The sequence below is a fragment of the Odontesthes bonariensis genome, chromosome 12 (assembly GCF_027942865.1).
Source record: "Odontesthes bonariensis isolate fOdoBon6 chromosome 12, fOdoBon6.hap1, whole genome shotgun sequence".
NCBI lineage: Eukaryota > Metazoa > Chordata > Actinopteri > Atheriniformes > Atherinopsidae > Odontesthes > Odontesthes bonariensis.
This window is the reverse complement of record NC_134517.1, coordinates 20,916,348-20,927,516: the sequence shown is the minus strand read 5'-3', so window position 1 is coordinate 20,927,516 and position 11,169 is coordinate 20,916,348. Positions and strand designations below refer to the sequence as shown.

General features: G+C 42.1%; 2 protein-coding genes across 2 annotated transcripts; both read left to right on the top strand.

Annotated features, from left to right (window-relative positions):
• The first annotated feature begins 393 nt into the window (after nt 1–393).
• On the top strand, nt 394–3,545 carry cmklr2 (chemerin chemokine-like receptor 2). Its single transcript, XM_075478701.1, has 2 exons — nt 394–851; nt 1,755–3,545. Exon 2 carries the CDS (start codon nt 1,789–1,791, stop codon nt 2,890–2,892), a length of 1,104 nt encoding a protein of 367 aa, XP_075334816.1. The 5' UTR covers nt 394–851; nt 1,755–1,788; the 3' UTR covers nt 2,893–3,545.
• A 933-nt stretch (nt 3,546–4,478) lies between these two features.
• Nucleotides 4,479–11,120, top strand: LOC142396646 (NADH-ubiquinone oxidoreductase 75 kDa subunit, mitochondrial-like). Its single transcript, XM_075479614.1, has 19 exons — nt 4,479–4,587; nt 5,239–5,318; nt 5,753–5,853; nt 5,950–6,057; nt 6,153–6,229; nt 6,384–6,465; nt 6,607–6,737; nt 6,809–6,994; nt 7,096–7,230; nt 7,324–7,438; nt 7,578–7,723; nt 7,819–7,947; nt 8,060–8,189; nt 8,278–8,438; nt 8,523–8,677; nt 9,022–9,197; nt 9,290–9,424; nt 9,583–9,655; nt 10,573–11,120. Exons 1-19 carry the CDS (start codon nt 4,571–4,573, stop codon nt 10,662–10,664), a joined length of 2,229 nt encoding a protein of 742 aa, XP_075335729.1. The 5' UTR covers nt 4,479–4,570; the 3' UTR covers nt 10,665–11,120.
• The last annotated feature ends 49 nt before the right edge of the window (nt 11,121–11,169 follow it).

Genomic DNA, 11,169 nt, shown 5'->3' with positions numbered 1-11,169 from the left:
AGATATCCCATGTGGATGCCAAAATACACATCAGATGACGTTCTGTACCACATCAGTCTGTGAAAATCTGTTGTGTAATGTCTGTCATATATCTATGAGAAAATAACCCCTCATCAAAGCTTGTGCTTGAATGATTTGGAAACTGTACACACAAGAGTTTCACAGATGTGGGTGTGTGTCAGAGGAAGGTCTAGTGAAAGACATTGCAGAGCTGCATAATGGGTCTGTCATGTACTGTATGCATGATCTGTGGAGCTTGACATGCATGACGCCTCAGCCTGCTGCGGGATTTTGTCCAAATAAAATTAGGTACAATTTCGCAGCTCATTCGTATTCCTATTGAGCACCACGGAGCAGGATGCTGAATAAGGGATTTTCAAAGCAAAAAGCAGAAGTCAGCCTTGGTGTGTACAATATGTCCCTTCAGTTCTCCTGAACAAAACATCTGCAACTTTAGAAACTCTCCTCCCCTGAGAGACGAAAAGCGTGCGCTGGTGGTTTACTCTGCTGTTATGAAAAGCAGCCGCAGCTCCGCTGAATGAAAGCATTCTTCATTCCGAGCCGGTGACCAATTACTTTTCTTCCCTCTGAGGTCCATGTTTGACGCGTCAGCCAGGCGCACCCACTGCACATCTCAGCCCCTGAGTAGCCTACCCAGGAACGGAGTTCAGTTCGGATGAACTCACGGAAAGACTTCACATGCGGCCGAAAAGAGTTTGTAAAAAAACGAATAACGGACAAGGCCCAGCAGAAGGGAGCTCTGAACGCTAACGGAGACGGCGGCCACTTTCAGCCGGGAGCTGCTGAAAGTTTTGATCAAATCCCGTTAACAGGGAGCGCTGCTCTTTTAGGTAAGCCATGATCTCTCCGCCTCAAATTCTGAAAGAAAAAAAAACACCCCATTAGTATTCTCATAGTGAGTGTACGGCACTGATTGTTCAACGGATTGTACAACGTTCCCATTTGCAGTCTAAATGCTGTATTTATTGTATTATACGCCTTGGTACAGATCCTGCTGAGACTAATCCTGACCCTAACCCCTTCAGTTTTTCCTTTTTGTCTCAGCCTACCTCTGATTCTGCATTGACTATCCTGCCCACACAGTTTAAATGTTGCAGTATCTTTTTGAACAGTCCTCTTATTTTCTTAAATGATGATAATGATCATTATCTATAAATAATATTGTGACATTGATTGTCTCCTTCATTATGTATTTGCTTTACTAAAAGACTACACACTTAAACATACAAATGATGTAATACAGACTATAAACGTGCTTATTTCAGTCAGCATTTACCTGAAACCACTAACTCGTGGTGACCTGATTTCTTTAAACGACTCCAGTAAAAACCTCAGTGTTCCTCCTCTGATCTTGATTTTAATACTGAAAAGCTGATATTTAAGAACCTTTTTACACATACTTTTGGATCGCTGCGTACTAGATACAGACAAACAATGAAATGCACATTCTCCTCTCCACCCTGGTGTGTAAATACTGCGAACATTGTGCAACAATACAGTATCAATCATCGTTTTATCTTTGTTGATCAAAATGGATGTTGGCACAATATTTCAGTGCAGACTTAGCACTAACTTTATCACAGGAACTAAATGACCAGAGAGAGGGTGGCACCAGAAGCTGGATCTGTGTGAAGAGCAGCAAGATGGCAGACACTGTGGCCTGAGAATGTTGTGTTACAGTATGAACATGAAGTGCATGAATGTCTCTTATCATAAGATTTTCCTTCCCACAGATAACTTCAGCATAGAAGTTGCATCCCTGCAACAATGGGCGACTCTGGGGAGGACTATGAGAACTACACCTATGAATATTATCTGGAGTACGGTGATTTGGAGGACCTCAAAGTAGACCACAGGCAGACGGAAACTATGCACATTATCTCTGTCGTCATCTACATTATCTCCATCGTGCTTGGTCTGATCGGGAACGGAACGGTCATTTGGGTGACAATATTTAAAAGAAAAAAGACTGTCAGCAGTGTCTGGTTGCTCAATCTAGCCATAGCAGACTTTGTGTTTGTGCTTTTCCTACCCTTCTACATTGATTACATTCTGCGAGACTTCCACTGGGACTTTGGTGTGGCCATGTGTAAGATTAACTCTTTCGTGTCCGTGATGAACATGTATGCCAGTGTCCTCTTTCTCACAGTGCTCAGTATAGACAGATATGTCTCTCTGGTCCATCTCAACTGGTCTCAGAGGTACCGCACCACAGAGAGGGCCTGGGTTCTGTGTGGCTTTATATGGGGACTTGCTGCTGTCATGAGCTGCCCCGCTCTCATCTTTCGTGACACCATGCGCTTACATGACAAGGTGGTGTGCTTCAACAACTTCCACACACAGGACGGACGCACGGTGGCTATAAGACACATTACGATAGTGGCCATTCGTACCACTGTTGGCTTTTTTCTGCCATTTACTGCCATATGTGTGACAGGCATACTGCTGTCAATGAAAGTTAAAAAATCTGGAGGTTCAGTTCGCATGTCTAGGTTCTCCAAAATGGTCACCGCAGTAATTCTGGCGTTCTTCTTATGCTGGGCACCTTTCCATACTTTCAGCTTGATGGAGTTATCCATACATTCTACATTCTATCTCCACAACATTCTGAAAGCTGGCTTTCCTCTCGCCACCAGCTTAGGCTTTTTTAACAGCTGCATTAACCCTCTGCTGTACATGCTCCTGAGCAAAAAGGTGCGTCGCATCGTAAAGCACGCGTGCCTGGACATAACCAAGAGTTCTCTAAGAGAGCTCAGCCTGTCGATCTCTGCCACGGAGATAGAGTCTGTGCCAGGAGCTCATCAGGACGATGTGCCAGGAGTTCATCGGGACAGTTTCCAAGAAGAGCCAGTGGCCTTATCAGATCTATGATTGCAACCATCTTCAGACTTGAGAACTTGTCCATGAAAAACAATCGGTGAAGGCTGTTACTTTGGTGTAAATGAGGTGGATGATCAGAGCTGTACTTTCCAGCTCCAGTGTTAAGAATTTCCTGTTTTGTTTCATTTGGACTGTGACGCCTACTTCAGCTGACAATTATCCCTGATGGAAAAGCTGAATAGAAGTGAACATAACGTGCAGATGCAGTTGATTTCTCTCCATTCAATTGGCGAAGACAAGCTATCGGCACAGAGACGGAAAGCTGGAAACGTTGTTTAACTGATCGGTGGAAAGAGGTTCTGCAAAAACATTTGCAAGAACAAACAAAAAAAAAACAACCCCCTTGCTCACAATATATTTTATATATTTTTTTTTTAAACCTATATATATACACACTTAACTATTGCCAGATAGGTTGTTATGGTTCAGACGGATAAATATAAAGCACATATCGGATTGTAGTCTGTGATGTAACATAACATTATAATGCTTTTATATAGGTCCATATTGACCTATATAATGTATTAATGTATCTTCAAGATTTCTTTAGCTAGTAAAGAGGAGTATAGCTGTGTTTTATTCGAATATATTTAAAGTAAAGAGTTTATATCTCAATAAATGTGTCCTTCCTAATATTACTGTCACTTTGTTTCTTCGTCGTCAATTTTGTTTGTGAGAGTGAAACGAGTTGGCTTTGATGTTTTATGTACACACAGATGCCAGTTTTACAGAAGGATTATCACAGGCCGAGGAAGTACGCAGGAGTCTGAGATGATTCCAGATGTGCATTTACCTTACTTTTCCCTCGGGAATCGTTACAAATTCAGCCATTTCCTGTTTTTTTCTTCTACCTTGAGGGGAACCCTGACTTGTATGGTTTACACCACTACTGGCTTGGAGATAGAGTGCCACCACATGCCCAGGAAGGGCGGATGCTTTGTGTGTCTGTGAAAGTTTGGACAGGAAGTAAACATTTTCAAGAAGCAAATCTTTCAATCTTCTTTTAAAGAAATGAACATCTGTCCATCTGGTATTTACATAATAATCCAACTGGGAATTTGACCCACCAGTCTGTAAAGTTAATTCCCAATTCAAAGCAAAAGGACAAGTTGTTCCCAATTCTGTGACCTAAATATTGTAAGAGTATCAGCTGAGGTGCCATTGTATAAATGTTTTGATCACACTTTGCTTCAAACAAGATTGCACAATTAGAAAGAAAAAGAACATTCTACTCCATAGTTAAATTGGTTTAGATAAAGTCAACAATTTGCCTTTTTTCTTTCTTTTTTTTTGGGGTGCAACAGAAGCTGCCAAAATGACTGCAGAAAATATCAGAAAAATGATTTGTAGCAGCAGAAAATCCTTTCCATTTATCATCAACTATTTTAGTATCATCGGTGGCTAAATTTGATGGGTTTCACTGCACATCAGGACAGGCTGAAAAAAAAAATGCTTCGGAGGAAATTATCTGCTTAGACAATTCTTAAACAAAATCTGTCATTGACAGCTTCAGGTATCGACCCACACTGTAGGCTAATGTGAAAAAGACTTTTTTTTTTTTTTTTTTTTTAAAGCGGCCGCCCGATGTGGATTATGGTACACAGGATTACTTAATCCGTGACGCAGCAGAATAAGAAGACAGTGCGCAATCTGCGTGGCTCGTCGTCTGATGAGAGCGCTGGCAAGGTAAGCAAACGGTCACCGAAAACAAACAAAACTTCCCAAATGTAACGCCAGCATCCTTAAAGGCTTGCGAAAGGCGAATAACGATTTGTTGACATGTCACGTAGCGTTTATGGCGAGGTCACGTTGATTTGACTGCGTGTAGCATGGCATGATAAATGTTATTAAACCTCATTTAACGTCACTGGCGTTAAAACACCTGTTCACATGATTGCGATTGACTTTGTTTTAAATCACTGTTAGGATGAAAATGCAGTGAACTAGCAATATTAACGTTACCGTGGGACAATAAATAAATGTAACGTTGCCAGCAGTTTTGGACCTTTTTTTTAGCAATATTTTTCGACGTTTTACAGGCTGCAAGTGCATCAATTATTCAATAAAACTTTCATAGTAATTTACACCAGACAGTAAAGACGAGTCGTTTTTTATGTGTCCTAGCACAGTTTTTCTACTGCTCTGAGTATCCCGGCCTGGGGATGACTACTTGAGCTAGCTTGCTTCTGTTTTTGTTTTGATAGCCGCACGGAAGCTAATTTGGCTAACGCTCCAACCAGCTCGTAGCATCTTGTCTGTGTCGACACATGGGTTAAACCTGTCAGCGGGTAGGGTTTAGACCTCACATATGATATTGCCTGTCTGTATCTCTTCCAGCATGTTGCGTTTGCCTGTTGCGAGTCGCAGTCTCTTCCCAGCAGCTGTGGCGAAAGGAGGCGCGGCAGCATTTTATAATGGTAACAATATGCCACTTCAAACAGATGATTCATGGAGTTTCCCCTTGTGACTGAACGCACAAAGTGTGTTTTGTATTTGTGCATAACGGCCGTTTCGTCTGCCGGGTCCAAGGAGTAATTATTTTAATGCCTCGCACCCTTGTTAATTTGTTCCACTTGGTGGATTAAAGGCCGGATTACAGATCTGCCAATTACCACATTACATGCCAGGCTGTTGTTGGGTCAGTTTAACCAGGGACATACTCTTACCTCCCACTTATTACTTTCAGTTCCAGTACTCTGAATATAACATGGCGTGATGGAAATATTAAATGATATGCAAAGTATGTTTGGAAGAAAGTGGAAAAAAGAAAAACAAAGGTTTGAAATTGTAGCGTGAATGTAGGCTTAAAGGCATGTTTTTTTTTTGTTTTTTTTTTGGTCTATGTCTGAAGTTCGCGCCGCATCTACAGCAACGGCATCCGCCAGCAACCTCCTGGAGGTGTTTGTAGATGGAAAGCCAGTCATGGTGGAGCCAGGGACCACTGTGTTGCAGGTAATGCAGTATATTCATGCATTACTATAAGATAATAACATTTCCAGACATCTTAAGTTCCCGATACAAGACTGTACTGATTGTACTCTGTCGCAGGTATGTGAGAGGGTAGGCATGCAGATCCCCCGCTTCTGCTACCACGAGCGCTTGTCGGTTGCTGGAAACTGTCGGATGTGTCTTGTAGAGATAGAGAAAGTTCCAAAGGTATGTTTTCAGGCGTCAATTGCTTTCTTGCCTGTTCTTACAGGTGTGGCTATGCCTGTTTACAATAACCAGCAACTGTTTTGTTTGCCTTCTAGCCGGTGGCAGCTTGTGCTATGCCCGTCATGAAAGGCTGGAACATTTTAACCGACTCTGACAAAACAAGGAAGGCCAGGTAGGCTCAACCCCTCAGATGCATGTTAAGTCTCTTTAATTCTACCTCACTGCCTTCTTCATTGGGTTAACACAATAACCCTTTTTTTTAAAAAACATTTTTCCTCAAAGAAAACACACTTAAAATTCTCTAACTGTGGCTTAATTTTACACAGAGAGGGTGTGATGGAGTTCCTACTGGCTAACCACCCTTTAGATTGTCCAATTTGTGATCAAGGGGGTGAATGTGATCTACAGGTAAATCAAAGCTTATCAGCATCAGTGTAGATGTGTCAATAGACTTTAGTGTCTGACATTTTTGTTTAGTTTGGTTTTTTTGGACTTGAGATATAACTAAAAGATGAACTACAGAGACCGAGTGTGATTTTTGTCTTGCAGGACCAGTCCATGCAGTTTGGCAGCGACAGGAGCCGCTTCACAGAGGGTAAAAGGGCCGTGGAAGACAAAAACATCGGCCCTCTCATCAAAACCATCATGACTCGCTGTATTCAATGCACTCGCTGTGTGCGGTGAGTCGGCCTTTAACATTCAAAGTGAATTTAGTTGCATCTCTTACTTACGTCTCTTTTTGCTCCTGCAGTTTTGCCGGTGAGATCGCTGGCGTGGAGGACCTTGGCACCACTGGCAGGGGAAACGACCTGCAGATCGGGACTTACGTGGAGAAGATGTTCATGTCAGAGTTATCTGGGAATGTTATTGATATATGCCCAGTGGGAGCCCTGACATCTAAACCATACGCTTTCACTGCCCGCCCTTGGGAGACCAGGTTTTTGCATCGCTCCTAATGTGTTCGTTAACTTTTTGTGGAATCCCCCCCCCCCCCCCCCAAAAAAAGCGTATTTACGCTTCCTTGGTCTTTTCCTATAGGAAGACTGAATCCATTGACGTTCTGGATGCTGTGGGAAGTAACATTGTGGTGAGCACGCGTGGTGGTGAGGTGATGAGAATCCTGCCTCGTCTAAATGAGGATATAAATGAGGAGTGGATCTCAGACAAAACCAGGTCAGTTTAGTTTCTCATGGGCATAGATTTGTACGGTCCATAAAAAAGGTGTTTGCATCAGACCTGAACTTTATCTTGCTTCCGCTGTGGCAGGTTTGCTTATGATGGACTAAAAAGACAGAGACTTACTCAGCCAATGGTGAAAAATGAGACGGGGCAGTTTGTTCCCACATCCTGGGAAGACGTGCTCACCCGAGTGGCTGGAGCAGTAAGTAATTCATGAGGGAAAAAAGCCTCCAGTGATATTTTTGATACTATAAAAAAAAATTAAAGTTTGAAATAATTTAAAGCTTGTGTTTTCGATGCATCTCACCTGTTTAATACATTTTATTTTTTATTTTTGACAGTTGCAAGGAGTTAAAGGAGGTGATGTCGCTGCGGTTGTCGGCGGTTTGGTCGACGCAGAGGCTCTCGTTTCCCTGAAAGACTTGCTGAACCGTTTCAATAGTGACAACCTGTGCACCGAGGAGATGTTCCCCGTGGCTGGAGCTGGGTAAGACCGAACAAAGACGGAAAGAGACTTGGCTGTATGAATCTAGTTTGATCAGTGCTGATGGTTGAGGTTGTTTGGTTCTTTGGCTTTTCCAGATCTGACTTGCGTTCAAACTATCTTCTAAACACGGGCATTGCTGGCGTTGAAGAAGCTGACCTGCTGCTCCTGGTGGGCACTAACCCACGCTACGAGGCTCCGCTTTTCAATGCACGAATCAGGAAAAGGTAAAGAGATTGCTTTAAATGCCGTATCCATGGCTGTTTGTTAGTGGCAAAGTTGTAAATCTAGAGAATGGGAAACGGTAAATAACTTCTACATACGAGGGTGTCTGCTCAGTTGGCTGCACAATGAGCTGCATGTGGCTCTGGTCGGAAAGGAAGTGGACCTGAGTTACACATACGACCATCTTGGGGAGTCTGCTAAGATCCTGCAAGAAATCGCTGTGGGAACTCACCCATTTGCCCAGGTAACACTCGGGACAGTCGCAGTTATGATTGTCATCAGTCACCTTGAATGTCTCTCTGTGATCCTGTGTCTTTTATCTCCTCTTCCAGCTCTTGGCTAAAGCGACGCACCCTGTTGTTGTAGTTGGCAGCAGTTGCCTGCAGAGAGAGGATGGGGCTGCGATAATGGCTGCTGTGTCAACCGTTGCTCAGAATGCTCGTGTCAGCAGTGGAGTGGAGGAAAGTTGGAAGATTCTCAATGTGCTTCACAGGTGATTGTCTGAGAAAGCTTTCAGTAAAACGGCTCAAGGTGGATTTACACTGTAATCTATGTGCTGTTTCGCCTGTGTGAACAGGGTTGCCAGTCAAGTGGCAGCACTTGATCTTGGGTACAACCCGGGAGTGGAGACTATAAGGAAAAACCCCCCCAAAGTTCTGTTCCTACTTGGGGCAGATGCTGGCTCCATTACTCGCCAAGACCTCCCAAAGGACAGCATGATCATTTATCAAGGTCAGTTTTTTCTTTTTTCTTCACAGCTTCAGAAGCTCAGTCATTGCATATTTTATTTAAAGTCGTTTATGGCATCTGAGAGGGGCAATCTGACTCACAAATCATCAGCAGCAGCAGCAACATGCACAAAGGGGTGACGAATGAAACTCATGAGTAAATAAGCAAAGAAACCAAATTGAGATGCTTCAGTAAGTGCACAGAGGGGTCAGTGAATGCTTTCATGAGTATGAAAACAGTGGAGCATATGCTGAATGCTTCACAGGAGAGACATGCAGAATATACATAAAGGAAGACCAAACTTTCCTTCATATCTTGTTTCAGTGCTCTTCTTTGCACCTCCCCAGGTCACCATGGTGATGTGGGTGCACCAATGGCTGACATCATACTTCCAGGAGCCGCATATACCGAGAAATGTGGTACTTATGTGAACACTGAAGGCCGTGCCCAGCAGACTAAAGTTGCTGTGACCCCTCCAGGCATGGCCAGGGAGGACTGGAGAATCTTAAGAGCCATATCTGAGGTGAACCACAACAAAGGGCAAACATGCTTTTTTTTTTTTCTCAATGAAAACAAAGAGAGGCCTAAATGTGTAATTTTTCCCACCTTTTAAAGCTCGCCGGGGTGCCTCTACCTTATGACACACTGGATGAAGTGCGCAACAGACTAGCGGAGGTTTCCCCAAATCTAGTTCGATACGATGACGTTGAGGAGGCCAACTACTTCAAGCAGGCTAATGAACTGTCTAAGGTTGTCAGTTATGTTTTTTTTTTCTCCATTGTTTTTAGTTGATCATGAAGACACAGCAAATGCAGCTTGCTTGGTTGTCGGCTTGTTCTTTTAACTTGTCTCGGTTTACATCACGCTGCTCTACTTGACGGTGGTGATCTCTGCCTTATCTGTTTCAGGGAGTGAACCAGGCTGTCCTAACTGAACCTTTAGTTCCTCCACAGCTTACTGTGAAGGACTTTTACATGACAGGTTGGTCATCAATTCTCTGAAATGAGTGTTGTGCATTTTTTTTTTTCCTCTCATTAAATCCAGTACAATATTACACTGATTCCAAAGTCCCTCCTGGAATCCCACCAGTGTATCACATGCCCAATTTTAAATGAAATATTGCTTTTTAAACATACACAAGGCGAATTCTAATATAGTAAATGATCAGACTTGACTGCAGTGTATTTTTATTAGACCCTGTTAAGTGAGGCATTTTATCTATAGAAATAAAGTAAAGCCAAGCTGTTTCCCACTGCTGTGTTATCCATTGAAAAAAAAATACAAGTATTAAGATCTTCTGGGATCATTAATTTTTTAAGCCCTCCAAATTAAGCACATTTTCCCTCCGTTTAAGTATTTATGTTGGCCACCAACATCGCCTACAGTCATTCTGGATGTATTGGAAATTACTGTTAACATAGCAGACACGCATTTGTAGACAGAGCCCAAATACTGGAGAAAAAGCTAAAGCAATTGGAGTTTTAATGGGATCGTATTTCTTAATTTGCCATAGTCAAGATTTAAAAATCCCCCCTTTGTTCAGACTGAGTCGTTTGTTCCTATGTTTATAGAAAATGTTCAACTTGTCTCCCGATCGTTGCGGTTAAGCTCATGCTCTTGGTAATACGGAAATAAAAAGCTTGTTTTAAAATACAACTACTGTGATTAAAAATCCAGGAAACTGTTCTTATTTACAGAATACGAAGATGAATGTAAGGTGTCATGAATAAAATTATCCTTAGTTTAAAGTTGGTGGTCTGTTCTAACTGTGAAGCATGGGTTGAATTCATTTGAGCAATTTTAGCATCAACTATCCTTTTGATGTTGGAATGAATCGCATCATAAACACATTGGTTTGTCCAGCCAATTTTAAATCTGCTCTCAATTCGTACCCACAGATCCCATAAGCAGAGCCTCCCAGACCATGGCGAAATGCGTGAAAGCCGTCGCAGAGGGAGCACAAGCCGTGGATGAGCCAGCCATATGCTAGAGCACAACGGAAAGCCATCGCATGGAAAAATGATACGCACAACTACTATATTTGCACTTTCCTAGAAGCATATTTATTTGCACTTGTGCATTATTGTAACTGATGTTTAATTATAGAGAATACCTCGTCATTTACATTCATCATGTAACCAACATACCTGCAGGGAGATGCAAGTGCTACTTTCAGAGTACATATATCGGCGTAGATTTGCACAAAAATCAAGACATGCACTCCCAGGAGTTTAACCTTTTATCATCACATTTTAGTAAGCGTGACTAAAGATTTAAAAATCTTAATACGCAGAGGGTAAATTGGTCTTCCTGTTAAATTTCCAGAGTTCTATGAGTTAAGAATATATTTTATTTTAAGTATATAGAAAACCTATTTTTTTTTCCAAGTGGAGATATTTGTAAATGTGACATAAAATATTAAACCAAATTTATGTAGCAACCTTTATTATTTTCTGAAAACCTTTCTTAATGTTAAAAGGGAGAAGAAAAAAAAG

Excerpts from the sequence above, each read along its gene's own strand:
- cmklr2 (XM_075478701.1), top strand. The coding sequence starts at position 1,789 with ATGGGCGACTCTGGGGAGGACTATGAGAACTACACCTATGAATATTAT.
- LOC142396646 (XM_075479614.1), top strand. Across the intron at positions 6,995-7,095 it reads GCCCGCCCTTGGGAGACCAG|GAAGACTGAATCCATTGACG; the intron begins GTTTTTGCATCG and ends CTTTTCCTATAG. Across the intron at positions 7,439-7,577 it reads TCACCCGAGTGGCTGGAGCA|TTGCAAGGAGTTAAAGGAGG; the intron begins GTAAGTAATTCA and ends TATTTTTGACAG.